The 23,712-nt window shown below is 42.2% G+C and overlaps 1 protein-coding gene and 2 non-coding genes across 3 annotated transcripts in view; all 3 read right to left on the bottom strand.

Moving 5' to 3' along the window:
• Positions 1-22,002, bottom strand: part of LOC124300331 (nuclear pore complex protein Nup88) — a 106,737-nt gene extending 84,735 nt beyond the window's left edge. Inside the window, exon 1 of the mRNA XM_046754294.1 lies at positions 21,756-22,002. Within this exon, the coding sequence (XP_046610250.1) occupies positions 21,756-21,965 (210 nt within the window). The 5' untranslated portion in view covers positions 21,966-22,002. The remainder of the gene's footprint in view (positions 1-21,755) is intronic.
• A 241-nt stretch (positions 22,003-22,243) lies between these two features.
• Trnat-agu (transfer RNA threonine (anticodon AGU)) lies at positions 22,244-22,317 on the bottom strand. Its single transcript has one exon. It is a non-coding gene; the product is annotated as a tRNA-Thr (tRNA).
• Positions 22,318-22,629: 312 nt separating this feature from the next.
• Positions 22,630-22,703, bottom strand: Trnan-guu (transfer RNA asparagine (anticodon GUU)). The gene has a single exon. It is a non-coding gene; the product is annotated as a tRNA-Asn (tRNA).
• Positions 22,704-23,712: the final 1,009 nt, after the last annotated feature.

The following is a 23,712-nucleotide window of genomic DNA, read 5'->3' as shown; positions in this document are numbered from 1 at the left end:
AGAAGTCGTGTGATCAGTGAAAGATAGTTACACTGCAAGTGTCCTTCGGCGGTTTGAGTGCATTTCTTGTTTGAAAAATTAAAACTATAACAAAATACGTTCTTTTTTTTATGATGATACTTAGGCTTATTAACATTTTTAATGACACTGTGATTCTTCCAGAATATTGAATTGTAATTATTAACATGAAATTTTTTAGCAGTTTGAAGAAATTTTTCTCAAACCATCGAAATCTTCTACTTTCTTGATAAATCTCCTACAAATAATCAGTTAAACATTACGCATAGTGGTTAAAACTAAGCAAATAACCAGAGTTGTTACCGAGATATCCATTAGAAAATATGATCAATAAATTGAATAAATACAGTTAATGGGTGCAAAGATCACCGGCTATCATTACATTGTCACATCCGAAATTGATTGAGTATGCCTGTAGTGACAGCTTCGATGCAGAAGTGCCGTGACGTTGCATCATTATCACTGATACGTGTGATTGAGAAAAACGGCGAAAGTGTCAAAAGACGAATACATCAGAAAAAAAAGGATTGTCGTAAGATGTGTCGTTTGCGAAAACGTTTGAGGAACACCTGAAAACGTGGGTTCTCTTCTTTCTAGCCCAGCCGGCGGGGTGGAAAGCGTTGGTTAGAGAGCTTAGAGGTACGTCTGAGGGTAGTTTTGACTGGGAGGGTGGATGAACGGGGTTGGACAGCGGACGTCGGGACGTCGGGAGCGTCGGGACGTCGGGCCGCGAACCAAGGACCCTCCCATAGCGAGCATCGCGCCGGTCCGTAGCCGCCGAACGCCCCGCGCATTAGTTCTCGTTGCCGAGGGCCGAAGCTTTCGAAGCCGCGTTTCTACCACCTCCACGACGCGGCCAACCTCCTCCACAAGAGGAGGCCACCGATGAAATTCTAACCATAGAAACGTACCGAGGACGAGAGGCGGGGAGGACGATACAGATACTCCAAAGACGCAAATTACAAGGCGTGTCATATTCGACGAAACAGATCTTTGGTTAAATTCAATCCTACCTTATACATTAGCCTGCTCTCATTTTTTAAGGAAAATATCACGCTGATTCTGCATTAATAGTAACATACTGTTGTTGTATAGCCGGTAAGACGATGTAGTCGATCCGTACAGTATAAATACGAATACAAAATTTTTTTGACAAGATCATACGGGGTAACTAATTCTTTGGAAGTGAAATAATATTTGTATAAAAGTGCGAATTATCACTGCGTCATAATTTCCACGTGGTTGAAGTTAGTAATGTTACGCAATATTGAAAGAAAAATAATTATTCTGCAATTTTAGAGTGACGCTGAAGGTGGGGAATATAAAAGATAAGACTATGTTTAGATTTATTACGGTTTACTGTGAGTTACAGCCAATCTGTTATAGAATAATCAATTTTTTCAAAAATGTACAGCAATGTTAACACGCTCGAAACTTTAACATGATTAATTTCTAATATTTATATTGTAGACTGGCATAATTGCTTCAGTCAATAATAACATGATCTTAATACAAACTGTCATGTGGACTGATTTAATTTTACCTAGAATGTGGAATAGAAAAACTTGGAGATTTTTTCATAAAACAACTCTAATAATATGTTAAACTTTCTGAATTAGATAAAGTAATTGAATATCATTTTCGAATCGAAACGTTTTGCAATCAACTGAATAAAATACAAAAACAGTGATAGGCGTTACTTCGAGAATGACGACTTTTGAATGGTTTGATGATTCTACATGTTAAAAAATTGGCATATTGTTGTTAGAAATATTTTTATTACTGTTACAAGCAAGATGTTGTGAAAATTTACGGTTTTCGCAACGAGAAATTGATCTGAGAAAATTGTAGCTTGCGACTCGGTTACAAAATCGTGGAAAAATTAGAAGGTAATTAGTAAAAGAAGATGGGGGATGACCGTATGATGACGAAAAATAAAATCATAAGAACGAAGAATGAAAAAGGGAATACAATGGTTAACAAACAAGTCACGATTTTCTAATTAGGCGGCTAAATACCCACGGCGTTTTCATTTCTTTTCTTTCTTTTTTTTTTTTTCAGCCGTGGCAATATTATCATATTTAGTATGCATACTTAGGAAGGCAGCTTAATAATAACCAGACCGGAGACTCAGTAGCAAGCAAAAGTTGCGAGCGTGTAATAAGTTCTGCGCCGGCCAAGCGAGTGCACAAGCTCTTAGAGTACTTTTCTCTGGCTTAAAACGTTGCTCTCAACGATTCGTACCTTACAAAGGATCTGCTGCAGTCATCGGATACTCACGCATACGTACTGGTGTTATGTCATATGCGTGTAAATTTGAATCTAAACTCCTCAGAAAATAGGAAAACAGATTTAAATATCGTATCGTGCGTGATCCATACGTGAATATATACGGTAGGAATGGATGGGAGAGAGAAATAAGCGGGAAAAATAATATAAATTTGAAGAGGATATCGAGTAAAAAGAATAAAAAATGTTTTTTACAGTGAAAATGGGACGAAGATATGAATGGTTTTAATTTAGTAAGTCGGTAAAAGAGAGTTTGCCTCTGAGACCGTGGCTACTGCTAATTTAAGGGTTAATTCCTTGGAAGACAAGTTGTCAGAATTATTACGGAAATATTCATGGAATTATGCATATATAGTCATTTATTTAAACAGAGCATTGCTAATAAAAATTAAAAGTTCTAATTAGAAAATGGTTTTCGCAAAGAGCTGAAAGTTGTATCAATTTCGTGTCCTTTTATTTTCGTCATCCCCGACATTTTACCGGGGCAAAAATTTCAAGTCACTTCTTTGGTAGGTATACCTACTTTTGACGTGAGTGAAATTTCGCGTTATCAAATATACGTTGCGATCCCGATTCCTCCGCACGAATACGTGTAAATAAAGAGTGAAAATGAGTTGAGAATGTCGCGTAGCCTGGCGCGAAAGGTGGGCGTTTCAATTTTCCCTGATTCACCAATATTTCAAAGGAAACATTGAATTCGCCACGGGTTAGGCGGTACACAGACGGACAGGGATACGATACTCCCAGACTACGTCTGCAGCGAAGAACATAATATGAAAGAAAATAACTCCAAGGGGGTGAAACAGCACGCTTGGGTAACGTTACAGTGAAATACTACGAGCCACGTTTGTCCTGAGATTTTTCCGAACGTCTGTATCGAGGATAAATAACGCGATACATGGCGAGAAGGCGACGTCGTTTTCTTTGAAAAGTTTACCTTTTTACACCTACCTGCAGAAATGAAATCTCTGACTTGTAACGAATAAATATGAATGACCGTTTGGATCCTACAGGAGAACCGAGCCGCAAGAATGAGACGCGAGTAAAACCTCGGGGCTGTTTTCTTTTTTCCTCAACACTGACTAAAAGACTAAGTGATGTCATTTACACTTCGTAACTTTCTCTTGGAAAACAAAAGCCGGTGAACTGTGGGTTCGTCTCGGAGTGTAAGAGAGGGCAGAGGCTGACGTAGGACTGACAACCAGATTTGTACTTTTTAAGTACGTTCTTCTCCGTGCTCTTTACGCCCCCCACTCACCCCCAATAAACAAGACTTCTTCGCCACGTCTCGCAACCACCCGATGCAACAAAAAAAAAAAAAAAAAATAGAAATTTTCAAGCCATTTGTCTTCTTTCCTCGTATCTACGACCGGCTTAAAATCAAATTTTAATCCCGACCCCGAATTTTGCCCTGCAACGGAGGTACGTACATATAATAAGTGGGGAAAAAGGGAAAACGAACAAATGCCTATACTTAAATCTTCTGAAATTGGCGAAACAGGTGATGAGACTACGTATAGTCTCTACGTAACATGGTCGAATCGGAGATCCCGGTATTTAAAACGTCGGGTAATTCGCGAGCTTCCTTTACGATTCCGGCTTCTCCATAAGATGGGTGTTCGTATAAAGGTGATGAAAGAAAAAAAAAGAAAGAAAGAAAGAAAGAAGAGAAAACTACACAAGGAAAGCGGAGAAAAGACGGCGAAGAACTCTAATTCCGACACCCACTTAACGAAGTCCGGGCTGTCATCGTTAAAGCGTACATCAATTCCGACTCGGGCCCCTTCCTCCTCCGTGGAGTAACAGGCCGAAGAAAACTCGCGGAATAAAAATAAAGAGAATTTATTTGCGTAATTTGAGCAGGAGCCGCTCAAGGAGGGTTGCGGGGGTTGCGGGGTGAGCGTATGTTCGAAGCCGGTAGCCGCTGCTAGGTAATCATCCTGCAGAACGGGCGCAAGCCGAGTGGCAATATAGTTTCCCTAATGGTGCTTAAAAAATCTTAAAAAGACGATATTACGAATGTGACTACGCGCCGCGGGGTAAGAACTGCAGAAGGAACTCGCGGGGGTTCGAGGAGGGGGCCGGAGAAATTGTTGTCGGGTTCGGCGAGCAGCTTCAGAGGGGGGTGAGAGGAGGACAGTCTGGTTAATCGCCCTAAGACAAGCGGAGAAATGAGCGGAAGCCGAGGGTGATATTTAAAGGAGTGTCAAGCACCGTAAAAAGAGAGGTACAAGCAGGAAGAAGAGACAGAGCGAACGGGGGAAAAATGTATATATATATACGTGTGTGTGTGCGTGCGTGTATGTAGGTAAGAAACGAACCGAGATATGGAGGTGGAAGAAAGATGGAGAGAGAAACAGAAAAAGAAGCAGGATCGCGAAACACGGAGAAATTAAAGATGAACCTTTGCCTCCTCGGTGAGAATTCAAATTTTCACTCTCGCAGCCGTCGGGGGCGAATAACGCTCCGCACTTCGCTCTAGCGGTTTTGATTAAGTCCGTACGGCCTCCCGGGGATGAGGCAGTTTACATCCGGAGAGACACGACGGGATACCAAGAGACTTTTACAAGTATCACTTCTGTACTGTACGTGTACGTGCGTTGAAACGCGACGCCACCGAAGAAGGCCGACGATGGAACGTAGGGATCGATTTCAATCAAGGAAGATTTTCTGTAATTATCTTATCTCTGATAAAACATCGTTGATGAAAAATGAAATTACAGTCTATAAAACTTTACTAAGTAGATTGGAAGGATTAATTTTTAGCGACAAAATGGGCTCAATTTGAGAATAAAATAATTTTCATTAACATTATCAAACTGTCTGAAAAATTGCCTGAAGAGACAAAAAAAAATGAAATGTTCAAAATAGGTATCGAATGTTCAAAGAGGCGAAATTCGATTTAATAAGATGGATAAATTGTAAAAATTTCAAAGTATAAAAGGTCAGAATATAGAATCGTCCGAATAAAAAAGAATATAGTAAGCCAAATTATAAATTCCTGACGATTCTTGAAATTTTCGTATGTTGGAAAACCGGATATTGCGAAACGTAAATTATAGGCACGAAATAAAAGAAGTCCGACACTATTTACTCAGCGTGAATAAATAATCAACTTATCCCGTAACGACGGGCACTTCAGCGAAAATTGAATAATTTTTCTCCGTTCAAGTTAAAACGTGGGTTAACCTCTGGAGACGTCAGAATTGTCGTTTAGACCGATCAACTCCCGATGCCTGAGGGTCGCTCCGCTCCAAAACCTCCCCCCGCCCCCACCGCCACCGCCATCCCCGCGTCGTAATCAAGACAATGAATATATTTGCGCTGCCGCCCGTAATTACCGAGTATTTTTCACGCTCCTTCCCCAAAAGCTGATTGATATTTTGTATTCAGGGCACCTGCAGCCTCGGCCCTCGTGGCAGGAGAATTTCGAGGCTTGTAGACGGAGTGCCGGCGGGTGGCGTCGGGGACGTGAAAGACGGGGGCAGCCTCCGTCTGACACCCGGGTGTCTAAGGTCGAGACGAGGGGTAGTGGGGTGGAAAAGAATTAAGTGATTGGAGCCGGAGGGACGGGAAAAAGCTCCGCGCTTACGTAATTAGACTTTATATTCGAAAGACGAACGCTTGTTTACTTCGGGATTGGATTCGATCGGTGCGGCAGCCCCCGTCTTTCGGCTTCGATCCGTTGTCAACTACATCCGCGACGGTTAGTTTCCGTGATTTTTCTAGGACAATTTCTTCAATTATCGCGTACTGCGGAATTCGTTTAGCGAACGCGACTTGCAGGGGTAAAGTCGAAAACCCGCGATCGATAAGCCACGGGGATCGGCGTTGATCGGCTTGGGGACGCGGTTTTGGATAAACGGAAAAAGAGGGTCAAGCATCCGTTCGTGTTCATGTACCCAAATCCCGTCACCCCATGAATAAAGCAGCGGGTTTGCCCCGGAAGAAGTGCACGTATAACCTACCAGGCGGAATAATATAGCTGCCATGCAGCATAGACAGAGATGATGTATGAAACATTAATGCCTGGGACGGAATTAATCAGAAACAAGAAGATTTACAAATCCCGGCGTAATGAATCCTTTTCCTGACCCTACTTCCGGTCCCCTCCGCGTCGCGACGACGCGACCCTGCCAGAGATCTTCTCTCGTCGTCGTCGAGTGTGAGAGAGAGAGAGAGAGAGAGAGAGAGAGAGAGAGCAAGAGGGAAGTAGAGAGAAAGGGAGGCGAAACGAATTCTCGGAGATATTAAAAAGAGGATCGTTTTTTTCTTCTTCTTTTTTTCATTCAACACTACCTCGAGTATTCGCACCCGGGTAATTACGAAATTCAAATTAACTAGAAAAATAGCGGGCAACCATTTTTAAGAATCTCTTTTTTTAAGGAGCGGAACGTGACCCATTCTTCTTTCCTACATATATACACATCGGACTCTTACGCCGTTTCTTTTCTCCTTGTTTAATTGGGTACCGGAGTGAAATAATAATGAAATTTAACGTTTTTAATTTCGACATAGATGAGGTTCGCGGACTTAGATAGGGCGCGAGGCGGCGAATAAAAGGGGCAATCAAGAGAGGAAGCGGGAATATCCGAATGCGCGAATCTGAACTTGCCGAAGTAAAAATCACTTCTCACGCGTAATTTTGAAAAAAGAAGTCTCCCGAAAATTTCCATGATCCTTTCCTCCTTCTGCGAGTCGGATAAGGATCGAGCAGGGGGCGTAAGCACCGTGTAAATATGGCGTGTCCATGATAGCTTTGCTGCTCGAACGTAGAGATACAGACCAGCAGACTGCAATGCAGAGCTCGAGATGGGATGTATCGCATTATGGAGCGATATAAAAAGTTATAGTTACATTATAACAAGCCGCATAAAGTTTGAAGCCAGTCGCAGTGCGAGAACGGCTTTACATTAAAGTCACTATAAATATAAACGCGCGAATCCTCGTATAAGCTGTTGGTAAAAAGTCCGCCACGGCGGTACGCGGTGCGCGAATTTATCGCCGTTTAAAATTTAAATTCTCGATTATTGGCCCGTTTAGTGGAGGGGCAGATGGTTCGATTTGCAACCCCAAGATACCCAGCCACCTACTATACCGAATTCTAAACGTTATATGCCCCGTAAAAATTCTGCGGCATGAAAACCAGCCGCCCAACAACGCTGCGAGTATAATCGTCCGTCAATGTTACGCTTATAATCCGTATAATATTCTGCATTTGCGAAAAGTTTTGGTAACTAGAATTGTATGGTGAGCGTATCGTAGAGTGAAATTGGCGCATGAATCAGCGAATGATTATGCAATATGATCCTTGTGTGTTTTTCTCAAAGGTACAGCGAATGATGTGTATTCGCGATACGTTATAAAGGTTTCGAAATGAGAGGATCGCACGGCCGCGAAATTAAGCCTGTACTTTTTAATACTGATATTTATTTTTATTTTTGCCTATAATTTTCCCCATTCAGAGACGAAGTTGGAATAAACGGAAATTACTGGGGCCATCTTGCAATTATACGGCTAATAGGAACGCAATTTAGTGGCTCGAACTCGAGTTACCAGCAGCGAAGAGCCCGGAGAGCAACGAACCAGTCTCTGCTGAAAATTAAAATAATAAACGGCATCGTTAGGATTCATCATCTGATTTTCATTTCCATTTCAAAATGATTGCACATTATCTCTCCTTCGCAACCGCGTTGAAATTAACCGTCGTAGGTATATAACCGTGTCCTCCTTTTTAAAGATACGTCAATATTAGTCAGCCCGCGTACAGAAACGTTTACATACATTTCTGTATCCTTCTTCAATTTACACGTATATCGGACGTTACGTATATTTATACGTAAAAATATCACACTGACAATTCGACATAGGTTCAATTACATTTGTCTGCATTTATCGGTTGACAATATTTTATCGCATGGTCGATGATTTGAGATGGTAAGAAGGACGCCAATCGTGAATAACGAGATAATTGTCGTTCACAAAAATGTACTATCAGTTGCCAAAATGCAGGTAGATTTTGGCAAAATGTACCCTGACAAGTCTGTATAAATGCAGACGGACTTATCTTATGGTTTTCGATATAACATTATCACGATATAAAATTATAGAGGTAGGTATTTTCACCCTTGGAAACAATGACAAGACAAATGCAATTTTTTACCTAAGAAAATGAAACGTTGAAAGTCGCTAAAAATTTGCACTCGTATATTGATTTCCAATCTTCGTGTAATAAGCTCTGACATTCCATGTAGGTATGCTAGAAGAGTCATCGACGCGATTTCTTATAATTCACAATACATGATAGGTGAAAAGTGAGGGTACAACGATTTCCGACATTTGCGGTGAAAATGCACAACGTGTTGGCAGTATCACGAGGATGGTTGAACGGGCTCAGTTTATTTTACCCGGGTAACAAGTGCGTAGGCGGTGGTGAAGGAGGAGGAAGAGGAGGAAAAGCGGGACGAGGTCGTAAACGGTCTTTATATCGGCAGCTTACGAACAAAGTTGTCCCGAGTCTGCCAGCGAGCCAGGCTGCGAGTCACTTTATCGACTGAGCAGCGAACCACCCCGAGCTTTTATTGACACACCGCGACACCGCGGTTTTTATTAGAAACCTAAAATGCCTGGGTCCAACTTTTTCAATACCCTCTAAAAATCGTGAACCCCCGGTTTACCCGGGATTGTACGACGACACCTCGTTACATTCATCGAACGAAATTCAAGGTGTGGTTAGCGAAAAAACACCGTGGAAAAATTCCAAACTTTGCAACAAACACCGCAAGTCGGTGCGGCAAAACTGTTTCTGGAGTTGAAATTTATAGAAATTCACTATGACAGGTACGGGAAATTCCTCGTTGCTCTTGTGCCTTTGCAGAGGTTTTCATTTCCCGACTCGTCGTTTTCCGTGTCCGGTGGATTATTAGTATTATTACCTTCGTAATTACAACGAACAATGTTATTATTTTACCAATTCCAACACGTAAAAGAAGCGAGGGTGTGTTTTGAGACATGAACTTTATCGCTTTTGCATCCATTGTCGAGCGTACGCTGCAAGTTTTTAATGTCGATTTGGAATGAGACTGCGGGCGACGTATAAATAGACCTGCTGAAATGTAGATTTTTATATGTTGACGCGTGAATCCGACTTGCACGAATAGGATGAGGGAAGAACGTTACGAAGAGGATTTATTCGTGTACCGAGGAACGCAGCGCGGTGCAGCGCGTTAAATATACTGTCACCTCTCAAAATGTCGGTTGACTTATAATTTCCGCGGAAGTTATAGACACGGGTTAGTTAATCTTGAACGCGGAGCACCGAGTGCGCAATAAAATTAGACTTCCGATCCCCTGATGGTCAAACCGCAGATTCCATTGCCGGAAACTTGCTGTTTTATTCTGTCACTCTACTTCAACCTTCATTCGTTTCCTGCTTTTTGTCACTGTCTGACTAGCCGAAGAACAAACGTCACTGATTGGACACGAGGTTATCACGGTGACCTCTAAATCAGATGTGTAATGTACCAAGAGATCATGGTATTAGCAAACTGTTAATTTTTCGTACTTCGATCCATTTTTTACTCGAAGCACCTTAAATTCAGGATGGTTGAAAATTACAAGTTTGCGGAGAGCCGATTCTATCATCATTCGCGTGTTTAACCAAATTTTCTAATGTTTCGGTTCACCAGCGGAAATTTTTGCCCTTGTCAACGTACCCTCGTGAAGCAAACGTGACAACAAATGCAAAACTGTAGCGAAAGACTAATAACTCATTGCTTTAGGGTGCCCTTGAATATCCGGAATAGGTACGAATCCACGGAAGCGTTAGGTCCTTGAAGAATCTCTAGTTTAGCCACAACCAGGAGCTGAAGAAAGTTGTAAATACCACGAGTTGGTCGAGGGTATAAGCGAGGAGTACGATTGTCTTCTAGAATCTAGCGGGTATAGGTATGATCTATGTATGCGTGCGTGTGTATTGTAAGTGGCTAATTAACATTACAACTACCCGCGAGAATCTCCGAGCTAGTTGTTGGGTAATTTAAGTGTGCCACCGAAGACACGCATTACCGCATTTCATGGAAACCACAACTACGTATTATCATGGTAATTTGTTAGAAACAAACATTATAATTCTGGCCACGGGGCGAGCGTAGCTGGTAGAAGGAGGGGTTACGGCGATAGAGGCGAGGACGGGGGCGGGAGGGGCGACTTGGTACCCAACTTAAAGGCGTAAGATCTGCGCTGTTTTGGACAGTGTCCATTGTCTCGAGGATATTTATTAGAGACGGCGTCGCGAGTTGGTACCGCCATCCGACGCTGAGATGGCGGTTATAACATAATAGTAGATTTATCGCCACCCAACAAGACGGCATTATGCGCCATGACCTACGGGGACCGGGTGGATCTTAGGAGTTGGGACCTCCGGGACCCCGAGGTCACCTTTCCCGTTCCATCGGCGAACTTTCGATGGACCAAAGGACGGTAGCGCGGTGAGGAATCGCGAGTGCATCGGTGCCGGTGAATCACGCCACGCCGGACCATAAATGCTGACGTTGAAAATTTGTTCACCGCAGGGAAGAGAAAACGAGTCGCGTAAGAATCGAGTTTCGCGTATTCACCGTGACGGAGTTGATCATTTGAGTGAAACTTGACATTCCCCGATCGGTCGTGACTAATGGGGTGAAACTCATGCGTCCGAATGGGCGTGACTCGCGTTCAACCCTTCTTACGCTATTTTAGTCCTAGTCCTTCATGGATTATGCAACTTGGATATCAGAAAATTTATTAACGCGAATTCCCCGCTTGTACCGGATCTATTCTTGCGTGACCAATTACGATGAACGTAACCCCTTCGCCTTTGCTTCTTTGTCTCTCAACGATCCGAGGGAGAAAATCGCCGCATCACGGACTGACCATTTCGTCGGAACACCCTCGGGGCCGGATCGTGCGAGTTATTAATAGCGCGATGAGATAATTGATGGAAACATATCGCTTTGTTATAGATTCGCAGTGGTCGGATGACCGCAAATGTTATTCATCTTTCAAGAATTGTCCAAACGTATAGCAATAATGTACTTCTACCCAACTCCCATCCAACTTTCGAATGAATAAAAACCACATCGGATGGAATCTCGGTATTATTATAAACATAAACAGCCAAGGCAAACGGCGGTCCTTTTCCATCCGGTGTTATTAAACTTAGTTATGTATAGGAATGCCCGTTAAAACTGGCAAAGGAAATGCATTAGCCCACCATCCGAGATCGCACTCCGCGATCTTCGACTCGACGATGCTCCGGCATTGTACATACAAGAACCATTCACCACTCCATATCTCCTGGCACATCCGGAAGATGGAACGCTCGGTTCGCACTTCCTTGATTTCCCGCAACGTTCGATGCGTCTTCAAAAATTCTTACCGATTCGAAATGAAGGGACGCTTTCAAGAATCCCGCATGTGGACCTTGCCAAATTTTGATGAATTTCTGAACGATCAACGGTGGAATAGTCGGAACTACAAACATGTAAAATGTACATAAATGGTGGTTACTCGATTCCACCCGACGTGATAACATTTTTCTTCATCTTTTGTGTGAAACAGGCAAATAAATTTTCAACCGAAATAAATACGCAACGTCTATAGGTGATAACGAAGTTGTTAAATTGGTAATAAACTCCGGCAGTAATAAGGAATATGCTTCGGTAGGGTTATTAGCTGAGAATTATTATCACTTCGAGTGTACGGTTGTGTACATAACCCTTTCTACGCTTATAGGCTATACCCCGGTAATAACGAAGGGGGGAGGAGGAGAAGGCGTAATACATCGAGAGTTGGTGGGTGGTTCCGAGCCCGAAGAAGTACAGGCAGAAGGGTAAGGAGGGGGCAAGGAAGCCGTAAGGGTGTCCCCGTATTTTAATGGCCAGGTTTGACAATAGGCGGCATTGTTGTATCCAGTGTCTTGAGAGATAAAGGCGCCATCCCCCTACTATCTTCCAGGTAGGGAAGAACACACCGTGCCATAGTAGTTATAGATGCTCGACAGTATTGTGCGCCCCGAGTCTTACACGTTTGTACTCCACCCACCATCCAACCCCCATTGCTGTGTATATTTCTTGAGAGATACGCCGAGCGAGTCCAATTCGCCGACCGACTTTATGACCGTTCCGTGGATCCGCAAGATGTTAATTTCTAATCGCCTTTCAGGGAGTCCCACAACCCCGGCCGGCGTTGCCGTTCAAGTTTCGCATTATATTGCGTTCACGGTACGCGTATCGGGTATGTACGTGTGAGCCAAGATCTGGTTTTCATTACCAACTCGGTACAGGCTTACATATCGTGTTATATCACACGTTAACCGAGAGGATGTTTTTCATGCAGTCTTTTCATATATTCTAATTTTGCATATTTTAATTTTAACTTTTCCATCATTTTCAGGTTTACCAGAGAAAAAATTTCATGCCTTCTACACCGACTCATCCGCGATGATTACTAGAAAATAATTACGAACTGCGTCGGTTGTGCAATCTATACATATATCGAAGAATTTGTATGTTCGATTTTATTAGGAAGTAAAATATTGAATTATTCATACCATTTACATGCGTGATAGACTTTTACTTGCAAATGGAATTCGAAGCGGAAACCCTGACAATGACGACACCGGACACAGTTTCACAAAATAATTACTACGTTAAAGCGAGCCACCTAGAGGGTAAGCCAATATTTCTGAAAGAATGTCTGAAAATAAGTGAAAAAGTAAGAAAACCTTTGCACATAGTTTCCACATGATTCTCTTATGTTCCTATTCATTCCGAGTGATCAGTAAAACGAAATAAATATATTTGCTCCAATTTATCCGCACTCCGGCGGTCAGCTTCAGCGCAATAAAAGATGATGCTTAACACCGCAGTTGCGTGAACCGCGTGAAGAAAAGTGCGAATGAACGATCGTGTAACATATATATGTGTATATATATATATAGTTACATACATATAGATAATATACAGTCATGAGCCTTTGGTCGCCACAGCGCTTTATTCTTTCTAATTTAAAAATTTACGAGGGCAGTTTCCGACTTGTGCCTGCACGGGATTCTCCCCCACGGGAATTTTCGTAGATTTTCACCCAATACAATACCTTCGGGGAAGCCTCCACCTCGACCTCCACCTCCACCTTCACCCCAGCCTCGGTAACGTGCAATTCATTTTCGCCGGTATTCTCTTCGCCATCGCGTCACTTGTCCCAGCTTGACTTCCGTCGGCAATTACAAACTTCGCGACTCGAAATTTTTTCCATTCCCTCGCCCGGGGATTCAGCCGCCCCTCGAAGCACGCGCATATCTTTACGGGATTTTTCGGGGCTTCGCGATACGCAACGTCGCTCGCTCGCCCCGAATCGGTGGAGGAGGTAGAGGAGGAGGAGAAGGAGGAGGAGGAGGAGGATGGCACACTCGAAATATGGAAGTTTCGGGCGCGAAAGGATGGGCTTATATGGCAATGCGGTATACGGGTTATTGAACACCGTAGCGTTGGCAGTTTTATGGCAATGTGCGTCACACTTCACACCGTATCGAGTCCCCGGCATGCCGCCTGGGCGAGAAAAGGACGAGGGATAGGTTTTGGTATTGGCCCCGTTCGCGCCCATTCTCGCCCCTTTACGAGCCCAACGCCGTGTCGAATATGAACTCGTCGAAGATTATTGCCCAGCGAATGGACGAGTTCGCAGCATTTTAAAGCATGTGCATAGCTATTGAATACAATATATATGTATATATGGGCATTGTTCGACATTTGCCTATTGGTTCGTACGGCGTGCGAATTTACTAAAGTTCCAGACGCATTTCGGTCATTTTGTATTTTTACGTTACACTCTTCTGTAGCCGATTGCACTTTACGCGGGCTTCGAATCCTGAGTGGTTAACTACACCTTGTCATATTTTCACCGTGTGGAGAACTCGAAAATTTGATACCTCAACACGAATTTATCGTCGTACCAACATGACATTATTTTAGGAGTTGCGAGAAAGCACGGTAAGAGTGGCCACAATCAAATCGAATATCAACCGATACGAGATTTTCTCGTTACAGTTATAAAATTAATTATCATTTTTTATTCAGAACTGTACTCTTGAGCTGTGGAAAAATATAGTTTAAAAAAAAATGATGACCGTAATGCAGGCCAATTGTTGAAACGCAGTAGAAATATTCAGCACTTGAAATCTGAAGAAGACAGTGGATGTAGATTTCGTTAAATTTTTAAGCAGTAATGTCGGTCGGACAAATCGATCGTGAAACTTGGAGAAGCTTTTCGCAAAATATTACATTTCACTGAAGAACATGATATCGCGGTATCGCGAGGTCGAATATAACAATTCACACGTGCGAAATAATTTTAAAAACATGTGATCCAACGTCGAATACTAAACCAGTTTATACATCAATGTCGCATCAAATGATACGAATGTTTTTTTCAATCGTTCAAATATGAATAAATATTTATTGTAAACACAAACATAACCGTATATAAAGAGAATTCGGCCTCGGGGAATATCAGTCTGATAAAATGAAAATGCAGCGTAGTGTCTTCGCCGGGCTAGCAATCGCAGCACAGTGCTGTTTATTAACGCGATTACCAACTATTTCTGCATCTTCGGTTGAACCTGTGAATAATTTTGTCACGTCCGATGCCATCGAAGAGATATTGTCTGATGAATACGAAAATTCAGCCAGAATTATTTTAGATTTCATAATCGACGAGGTGTCCAAATTCGGAACCAGGATTGAAAACGATAGTAAAAATGACTTAATTGCGATCGAAATGATCGGAGATAAATTGACTAATGCAGTCTGCAAAGCATACGATGATGTTCTCGGCGCAATTGCAAAAATAGGGTACCAATCTTCGGAGATTGATGCAACCGCTCGGTACGTTATACGAAGGGAAGTGAGAAAAGTTGCTGATGACATGGTAAACATAATGATGGCTTTATCGAGATCGCGGTACCAAAATGTGGATTATTCGAAAATTTTCACCGAAATTAAAGTGAAAAAGAAAGAGATGTATTCTGCATGCAGTTCGGCGACGAAATCTGTTTTCATTGAATTGCGAGATTGCCAAACACGTTTACCTGGAATGCAGAAAAGTGTGATCGACAAAGTCGAAAATGAAGCGATTTCAAAATGTGGGGATGGTGTCGGTGGTATATACGATGAGATAAAGATTATGGCCGATGCTTTCTCCGGGTCTATCACCGAAAGTGAGAAATCAATCAGTTTGTTGAAAGAAATAAAGAGCAATTCATTGACCGCGTTGGCGGACATGGCAAAAGCTTTAGCGAATACGATTGAACTGTGCTCTGCCTTCCTAAACGTATAATCACGATAACTTGATGTATATTTACTCGTCATTGAGTCAGGTGAACGAATGGCAACGTTTCTCGTTCGATCAGCTGTTGGCATTTATTGTTATTGCTGATGTAATTGATCAATTTCTCGTACATTCGATACTCATGGTAGTTTGTATTCTTGCAAACAAATTGTGTTAAAACGTTATGTTTCGCGTGACAGTAATTCAAAGTAGATAATTTCTCGAACCAAATAACCGTTATAATATTAAGTTCATACTTCTAACATCTTATACGTAATTACTCGTACTTATTAAAATGCTTATATTCAATATCGACGTACAAAACCTATTCTATGTACCGCTGAATAAATCACGTTTTAAAATTTATGTATTCACTATAAATTGATCTGTCTGCCTATTTTACTTTCATGAGTTCCACGCCCCATATTATACCCAAACGTTTCCCGGTTAATTTTGCGACACTTGTGCGTTATATTTATTCTATGGTATAAGGTATATCTCTTCGACTATGTACTGTCGGAGAGTATTTTTCTAAAATACCGCAATATTTTTTCACCTTCGGTTTCAATTCAGTGTGAAAAAATTGAAGGGTACATGTTTGGTGAAAAAACAAAGGGGTGCAGTTGTCTTTCAAGAGAGTTGTAAAGATCATAAATTCAGTTCATTTGATTGTTCAAGTGACGATATCAAAATGAAAAATTGTGTTAGTCCAAGTGGTGCCCATAAATAACACACCACGTCGTTCAGTCTATCCGTCAGACTTCCATCGATCTCAAATATAGATACAAGGTGGGTATAACCCCTCGTGCATTTTATACATAATCGTCGACGCGATACTGAGACACCTCGTCGAGCGTAATAAGCCGAATCCTCGGGTGTGATAATTAAAAAGTAATTTAACGCTGACGTTTCTCATTGGTGGATGTTGCTCTTCCCTCGGACTCCCACGTGGTCCAGCCCGGGCTGCATATACGTACAGGTATACATATAGACGTACGCCGAGCGAACGAACGCGAACAATAAAATCCACGGAAGTGTTTTACATTGAAGGCAGCAGGAGAAGAGGCAAAGGCGGGGGTCGACGAGCCCGTGAATTCACTAAGTGGCAGACAATGGCTTTTGTGGTAGACGTTGCGACCGGAGTTATTCGCATTTCGTATTTCATGTTTCGCATTTCTGCGAGAGCGCTAAATTTTAACTGCCCCATTACCGCAGCCGGTCGACCTCAGGCTGCAAAGTGCGTGCGGGAACGTTTAACGTTTTACAGGTTCGATCGGAATTACGAGAGGCACGACACACGCATTACGTACGTGTTCACGGACAGGTGGATAAATTCAACCCCCGGGAAAAGAATTCGACGTACATGTCACCGTGTCGTAAGATGTGGTCTCTTATCGCAAGGATCATAAGTTGTATCGTATGTATGCTTAACAAAAATTAACCCTACGATTCCGACCAAAAATGAACTAAACTGAAGCTACGTTTCAATGTTACAAGCAAAGATCACGATATCGCATGTCTGTCAAACGACCAATGAGATGGGGGGTCAAGTGTGCCGGATATAACAAATTACACACGCAAGTAATTAATTATGAAAATGGCGAAGATTAAGCTCAGTAGCTGGTCCAATGCAGTCGGGTGTCCCGAGGTCGCGAAGAGAGAGATTTTCCCTTGGCACTGAGTTAAAATGACTGAAATATTAGTCATAAATAATAAAAGTTGCTCGGCTTTCCCGCGGCGAAGTTGAAACCGGAAGATAGGTATCACAGCGTGTCGGGGGGTGGATGAAGAGGATGGGGTAAGGGGGGAGCGGGAGGAGGATAGGATAGGAGAGGAGAGGAGAGAACACAAAGACGCCCCATTGTCACCCGCGCCGCCATCGGAACCGGCAGCCCACCGCGGGAAACTTTGAATCATTTTTATTGCATCGAGTTATCTTTGTTATCTTTGTTATCTTTCTTTATTACCGGCGAACGTCTAACCGCGCCTTGACTTCGCGGCGGCCTCGAGAGGTCTCTCTTTCTCTCTCTCCCTTTTTTGCGAGAGGCGAGAGATAATACGAAAACGTTCACACCCCTTTGACTAACGAAATGGGATAAGTTCTTTAATACGGAAATTTAGTGCAGGGTGAGAAAGAAGTAATTATTCCTACGAAGATCTGCGACACCCTGCTGCTGCCGCTGCTGCAGCCTTCCGAAAATGAAAAAAAAAAACGACCACGTCGCCACCTTCACCGGCTATACGGAAACTTTCCATGAACGGTTTTATTGTCAGAAATTTTCAGCTCAACAATCAATGCCGCGTACTGTAACCGAAGAAAGTTTGAAAACTTATAACGCAATATCGCGATTCGTACAGCGTGTTCAAATTTCATCAGTTGTATTATTATGTAACAAAGCTTGGATATTCACGTTTTCTGTACTTTTCCCTGGAGGTTTCCAAAATGCATTATGTAACGATTGATTCCTCGACATCCCTGTATTATAGTATACGATGAAATTCATTGAGATAAAATAATAAATCATGTGCAGTCTTCGAGAATTAATTAATTCACATACCGTAATTTCGGTGAAGTTATTCTAAACTTGCAATGAAGTTGAAGTTCGTAACGATATAATGTAACGATGCATGCACTGTTGCATTATTACATGAAATGTTGTGTTATTTCGCAATTGTCCAAAATTCAATAAACTTTAATACAGTGAAATATATTCATTTTTGAAAACTAAACTCCTTCAGTCATTCATATTAAGTTGTAACATACTAATTGTCGGTTCTTTTTTTTTTTTCTTAAATTTTTTCGCAAATTTCCTTACGTCGTTGCTAAGCCTCATAATTTCAACCTCGTGAATTTGAGCAGTAAAAATTTGTCTTCTAAACGGAAAAGCAAGAAAAATAAAACTGCTATTTATCGTACCTATGCCTCCCACTAAATAATAACCCGCATAACAGATCACGACTGATCGTTAATTTAAAAATTGGCCCTTCTACCGTGAAGAGATTTTCGTACAGCTGTATAACATATAAATGTATATATATACCTTCGAAGAGATAAAAATTGGGGTCCGCCTCAGCGAATTATTTGCTGTGTGTAAAATTTCACGAAGAGAGAAAAGAGACAAAGCGAGAGGGAGACAAGGGATTTGGCCAAAGCGTCGATGAGAGGCAAACGGAGAGAAGTAGAAAGCGTGTATGGAGGCATCCTGCACCCCTGGCTTTCGACCATCCCTTACAGCCGACGGGATACCGCGGCGAACGACCGCAAGGCCGGCAGGGCACATTTACGCGCATCGAACGTATACGTAGTCGAATATATGCCCGCGCATACACGTCGCGTACCTACACGGAGGAGGGAAAAGGGTCTGAATTTGCATTTTATTTGCCATGGTGTTGGTTCGCCTTTTCGCGGACGACATTTATTTTAATTAAATTACATCTGAGCGTCGAACAACCCATTTCCTATAAATTATCATCCCCTCTTACCCAACTTTGCATGTACAGAGGTTTTAATGCGCACGACGTTTTACGCAGAAATTGAAATTGAATGAAATACTTTTATCAAGACATATAATAAGTTCGGATAGGAGGCGCCCTCGTGACCCCTTCGGTCCTGTCAATTCGCGTTACGGCTTCAACTCCCTTAGCGCAGTTGTGACTTCACCCCGGCGAAAAATCGCTATCGAAAAACAGCCCTAATCGTCGAATAACACCAGAGATATTATGCGCGTGGGATAAAATATGCAAAACGAGCGCGTATTGCGAACGAAGGTAGAACCGAGACGTCGCAGTCATTGGCTCGAGGGTTTCTTCGATTTCGAGTTATTCAGATATTCTTACACCCACTCTAGTCCCTCCCGCCCTCCGCCGCTTCTTCGTCCCTATTTTTACGGAACCCCCCGCGGTCTCCAGAGATGCGTGCGAAAACATATCGGAGTTTGATACAGTGCGGAGCACAAAGGCGATAAATAAGGGAAATAGTCCATTCGGTGCGCCCCGTTGGGCCATCCTCGCGAATTTGCGTATTGAAAAACTCACATGGGGTGTAGTCTCGGATTTGAATCCGGTTCAAAACACTCCCATACAGAATCAAACATTCGACTTTGCTCGTCTATCGTGAGAAGGACAATTGGCGTGCGATTGGCAAGCTTGAGAGAATCACGTCGTTCGCGTGTGTCTTGTACGAGAAAAAAAAATTCGAAACGAAGATAGAGAAATGTTGTGGAACATGGTGACTGAGAGGTGCTTGTAATTTTTAAATATTGTTTTATTAACAAATCTACGGTATGGATATAGGTAAAAATACGGAATACCGGACGGCAAATTTTGAACTACCCCTGACTTGGTATGTCCAATTGGTCGGCGAATAATGAAAAGTAAAACCGAAACGGAGAATGAAATATAATATGTAACATAATGTGAAAAGAATTTTCTATGCCAGCCAATTTCCACCCTCCAATAAATGAAAATCTAATAAAAGATGCGTCGGGGTGTAAATCAAAGCATAAATTATGATTTAACGTTTCAATGTAGCAGATATGTAATATTCAGAATATTTCGAATAGAGGCAATTCCAATGGGGAGATGTTGAGTATATACATTCGTATATAGCAATATGTACATGCGGATGGGAGCAATTTATCACGTTCTTGAAATCAGAATATCTTAATAAATCTTGAACGTTTTTACATTGAAGTTATGAAATAGCTCTATTACTGAAGCCCCGTGAAAAGCACTTCATAACATGTCTCAGAAATATCGAAAGAATATACTATACATACCATTATAAACACGATATACATTGATACCTTGTTAACTTTTGTTGTACAAAATAAAAATTACTCGACGCTCTGTACAGGTATTGCATTTCTTTAATACCCCTCCGAAAGAGCAAGCGATGGATATAATTAACGGATTTGTTGCTCGCTCAACAGAATTCGAAGCGTAATAAATTTTTCACATCATCAAAAACTGTGAGTATTATACACAGCAAAAAATAGTCAGTAAATGTAATATGAAGAAGGAAACGTCCAGCGTGTATCACATTATTGTCCCACATTATATATTTACCTATATTATTTAATAATAAGGAAACACTTATTAATCAAAGTGGAAATTCAGTTGACCAAAACCACGTCTTATTGGTAAAATGCTCAAGTGGACAAAAACGTTCGAGCCAATAAGAGAATTCTGGTGGAAAGGCTTCGCATGCTGTCGTCGATTCCCGGTGAAATAATTACAGGTAAGCAATAGGCGAACGATTGTGTCAAATAAACTTGAGTCGTGTTGTCTAACATTGACATCAGTGCCATTGGCTTGTCAAAAACTCATATTATTAAGCTTCTCTCATTGTCAGTTCCGGATCAAAGAGCTGCTTCTCACATCATTGATGTCCGCAGTCTCGACGGTCCCTGAATTCGGTGTATTGAATCTCATCTTACTGATTTGCCAGATGTTTCATATCCAGCGATATCGTAATCAATATGGCTTATTTACCATTCATGTCCCTTATTAAGCTTTTTGTACCAACAATCTTGTTTAACGCGTCTCAATCAACCGATTTAGCACATATAAGTAATTCGCATAATTACAATCAAGAACATTCAGTCAGCTGAAGTTTCACCGAAGTTCTCAAAAAGCATACGACACTACTAATAAACATTGTCATCGCTGCATCTAAAATACCAGTTTCTTTCTGGCGAGTAAATCCCGAAGCTTCCTTAGATTTCAGACCAAAACACAAAGCGAAGTTGTCAGCAATATCAATCTGGACAACGGTGAAAAGTAATGCGATAGAAATCACACGATATAGCTGATAAAACGATTACCATTCGTTGAAAGAATATCATCGTTTACGAATCGAGGCGAATAATCAACCAACTACAAACAAAACCTGACAGAAAACGTGCTGACGCACTCCGCTCTCAAGAGGCATGAGTAAGCGAGGTTAGAGAGGTTAGGAACCGCAGAGTGCGATAACGGGTCAAATTTTTTGTCTACGAAGGATTATGTAAGCGGTTTAGATTCGGAATTCACAAATTAGTCAGTCTCATTGTCGAAAACAATGCCGAAAGATTGATAAATACCTGATAAACAATCTCGTCGCCGGTCTTCCCGCGCGCTGCCCCGACGTTCAGGGTCAAGATGCAGCTATCGTTGCTGTTCCAGACGTACAAAACGTTGTCCCGAATCTCGATGATGTTCAGAGTTTCCGTACCGTCGCCTGGCACAGTCTCCTTTATCAGTTTAAACAACTTCGTATCGTTGAGACGCAACGTGTCCGTGCTCGACTCCATGATCACAACAAAACACGGCTTCTCTCTCACTCGTCAGTCTCACTCTCGCTCGCGCAAAGCTGACTGAACGAGCCAGTGCTGCCAACGTGAGAACGAGAACGCGCAGCAGCCACGTGACGCGCGGGCTGCGGCCGTTCGAAATTCAAAATTTGCTTACAGTGAGCAGCGTCGATCTTGGCGTGATTCGTCACCGCTGTTTCGAGTTAAGAATGCGAATGTTTATCAAATCGGAGCAAAAATACGGCGAAAAAAGATGAATCGAAACTTGAGTTCGATTCAGGCCCCGGGGGGATTCGAACCCCCGATCTCCTGTTTACTAGACAGGCGCTTTAACCAACTAAGCCACGGCGCCGTTGCGGATGAAGTCTCAGGTATTGAAGGAAACCTATTTTTTCCGGAACTGTTCGAATTTAGAAACCCGTTTTGAGAGAGCATTTAAGCCGAGGGATTGTGGGCTTCGTTCGGCAAACGGTTTTGGTCTGAATGGAAGAAAATTTCTACAGACCCGTTGAGATAGTCATGGAGAATTCTAGAGACTATTCGTATAATTAGATGGTGATATTGTAACATTATTTCCGAAAATAATTCTACAATAACGACGTGATTCGGACGGTACTCTGCTGTTCCTTCTCAAGCTTTCGTACCAAAAAAGGGCAAAACTAAACGCCCCCGGGTGGGCTCGAACCACCAACCTTTCGGTTAACAGCCGAACGCGCTAGCCAATTGCGCCACGGAGGCCGTTGTTCGATGGGTTGTAATGAAATAACAAAAATACTAAAATATGATATGGAAATCTAAAATAATTGATCAGTGAAAATTTCCTTAGATTTTAATCGAGAGTTTGGTAAAAACGATTAGAACATGTGGACATTTCTTCTAGTCGTACTATTGATTATTCAAAACATTCAGAGATTGCGAAAATCGTTCTTATCAGTTTCAGTTAGTTAGACTTATAACTGGGATTGGTAACACTCGATTCTAACTCAATGACATTAACGTAACACGCGTCATCGATCTGATAACGTAGGCAAATTTTATTTCATCGCACACAAGCTAATATTACTTACTTGATTAAAGCGTGTACAAAAAATCACTGATCATCAGGTGTTCCATGAATTAGGAAGCAAAGAATTATACAGCTGGACATGTTCCGATTACTTGAATTTCAAAAGTACGAGACTCGACGTTCACTCGAGAAATATACTTCATCCACTTGTTTTTCGCGTATCGAGTTCATCGTTACAGCAAACTCCGCTCTTGACGCTGCGCTTCAGTCAAATCCTAATAACTCTCAAAAAAGGCTACGATCACGTGTCCCCGAAAACTACAAGGTCCGCAGCCCTAATTAAGTTCGATGGCTCGATACCGCGTGCGTATATCACAAGTACGCGGAGCAAGGGATGAAGGGAATTCCGGTTGTAGCGTTAGACAGACGAGAAGGAGGGCTAGGCGATGGCCTCCGGTTCGAGCCCGCGGACATTAACGGGGCGTTTAAATTGTGTGTTTAATTACAAGTAAGAGACAGTTGCCGTGAAATTTATTGGTCAGTGTTTTCTGCCTCCGTGCCCTTAGATCCGGGGCACAGTACCGAGCAGCGGCTTTCTCCTAAGTCCCAAGACGACGCCACGTGTCCCCTTCCGAATTTAGCGCCGCACGGGCTGCAGTACTAGGATTGATCGTTGAATTACTTATTGTTTTGGAATTTTTCGACTGATCGTTAACCCCAACGACGAAGCTTCGGTATACG

Source organism: Neodiprion virginianus, chromosome 3, assembly GCF_021901495.1.
Source record: "Neodiprion virginianus isolate iyNeoVirg1 chromosome 3, iyNeoVirg1.1, whole genome shotgun sequence".
NCBI lineage: Eukaryota > Metazoa > Arthropoda > Insecta > Hymenoptera > Diprionidae > Neodiprion > Neodiprion virginianus.
This window is presented reverse-complemented; position numbering and strand designations above follow the sequence as displayed.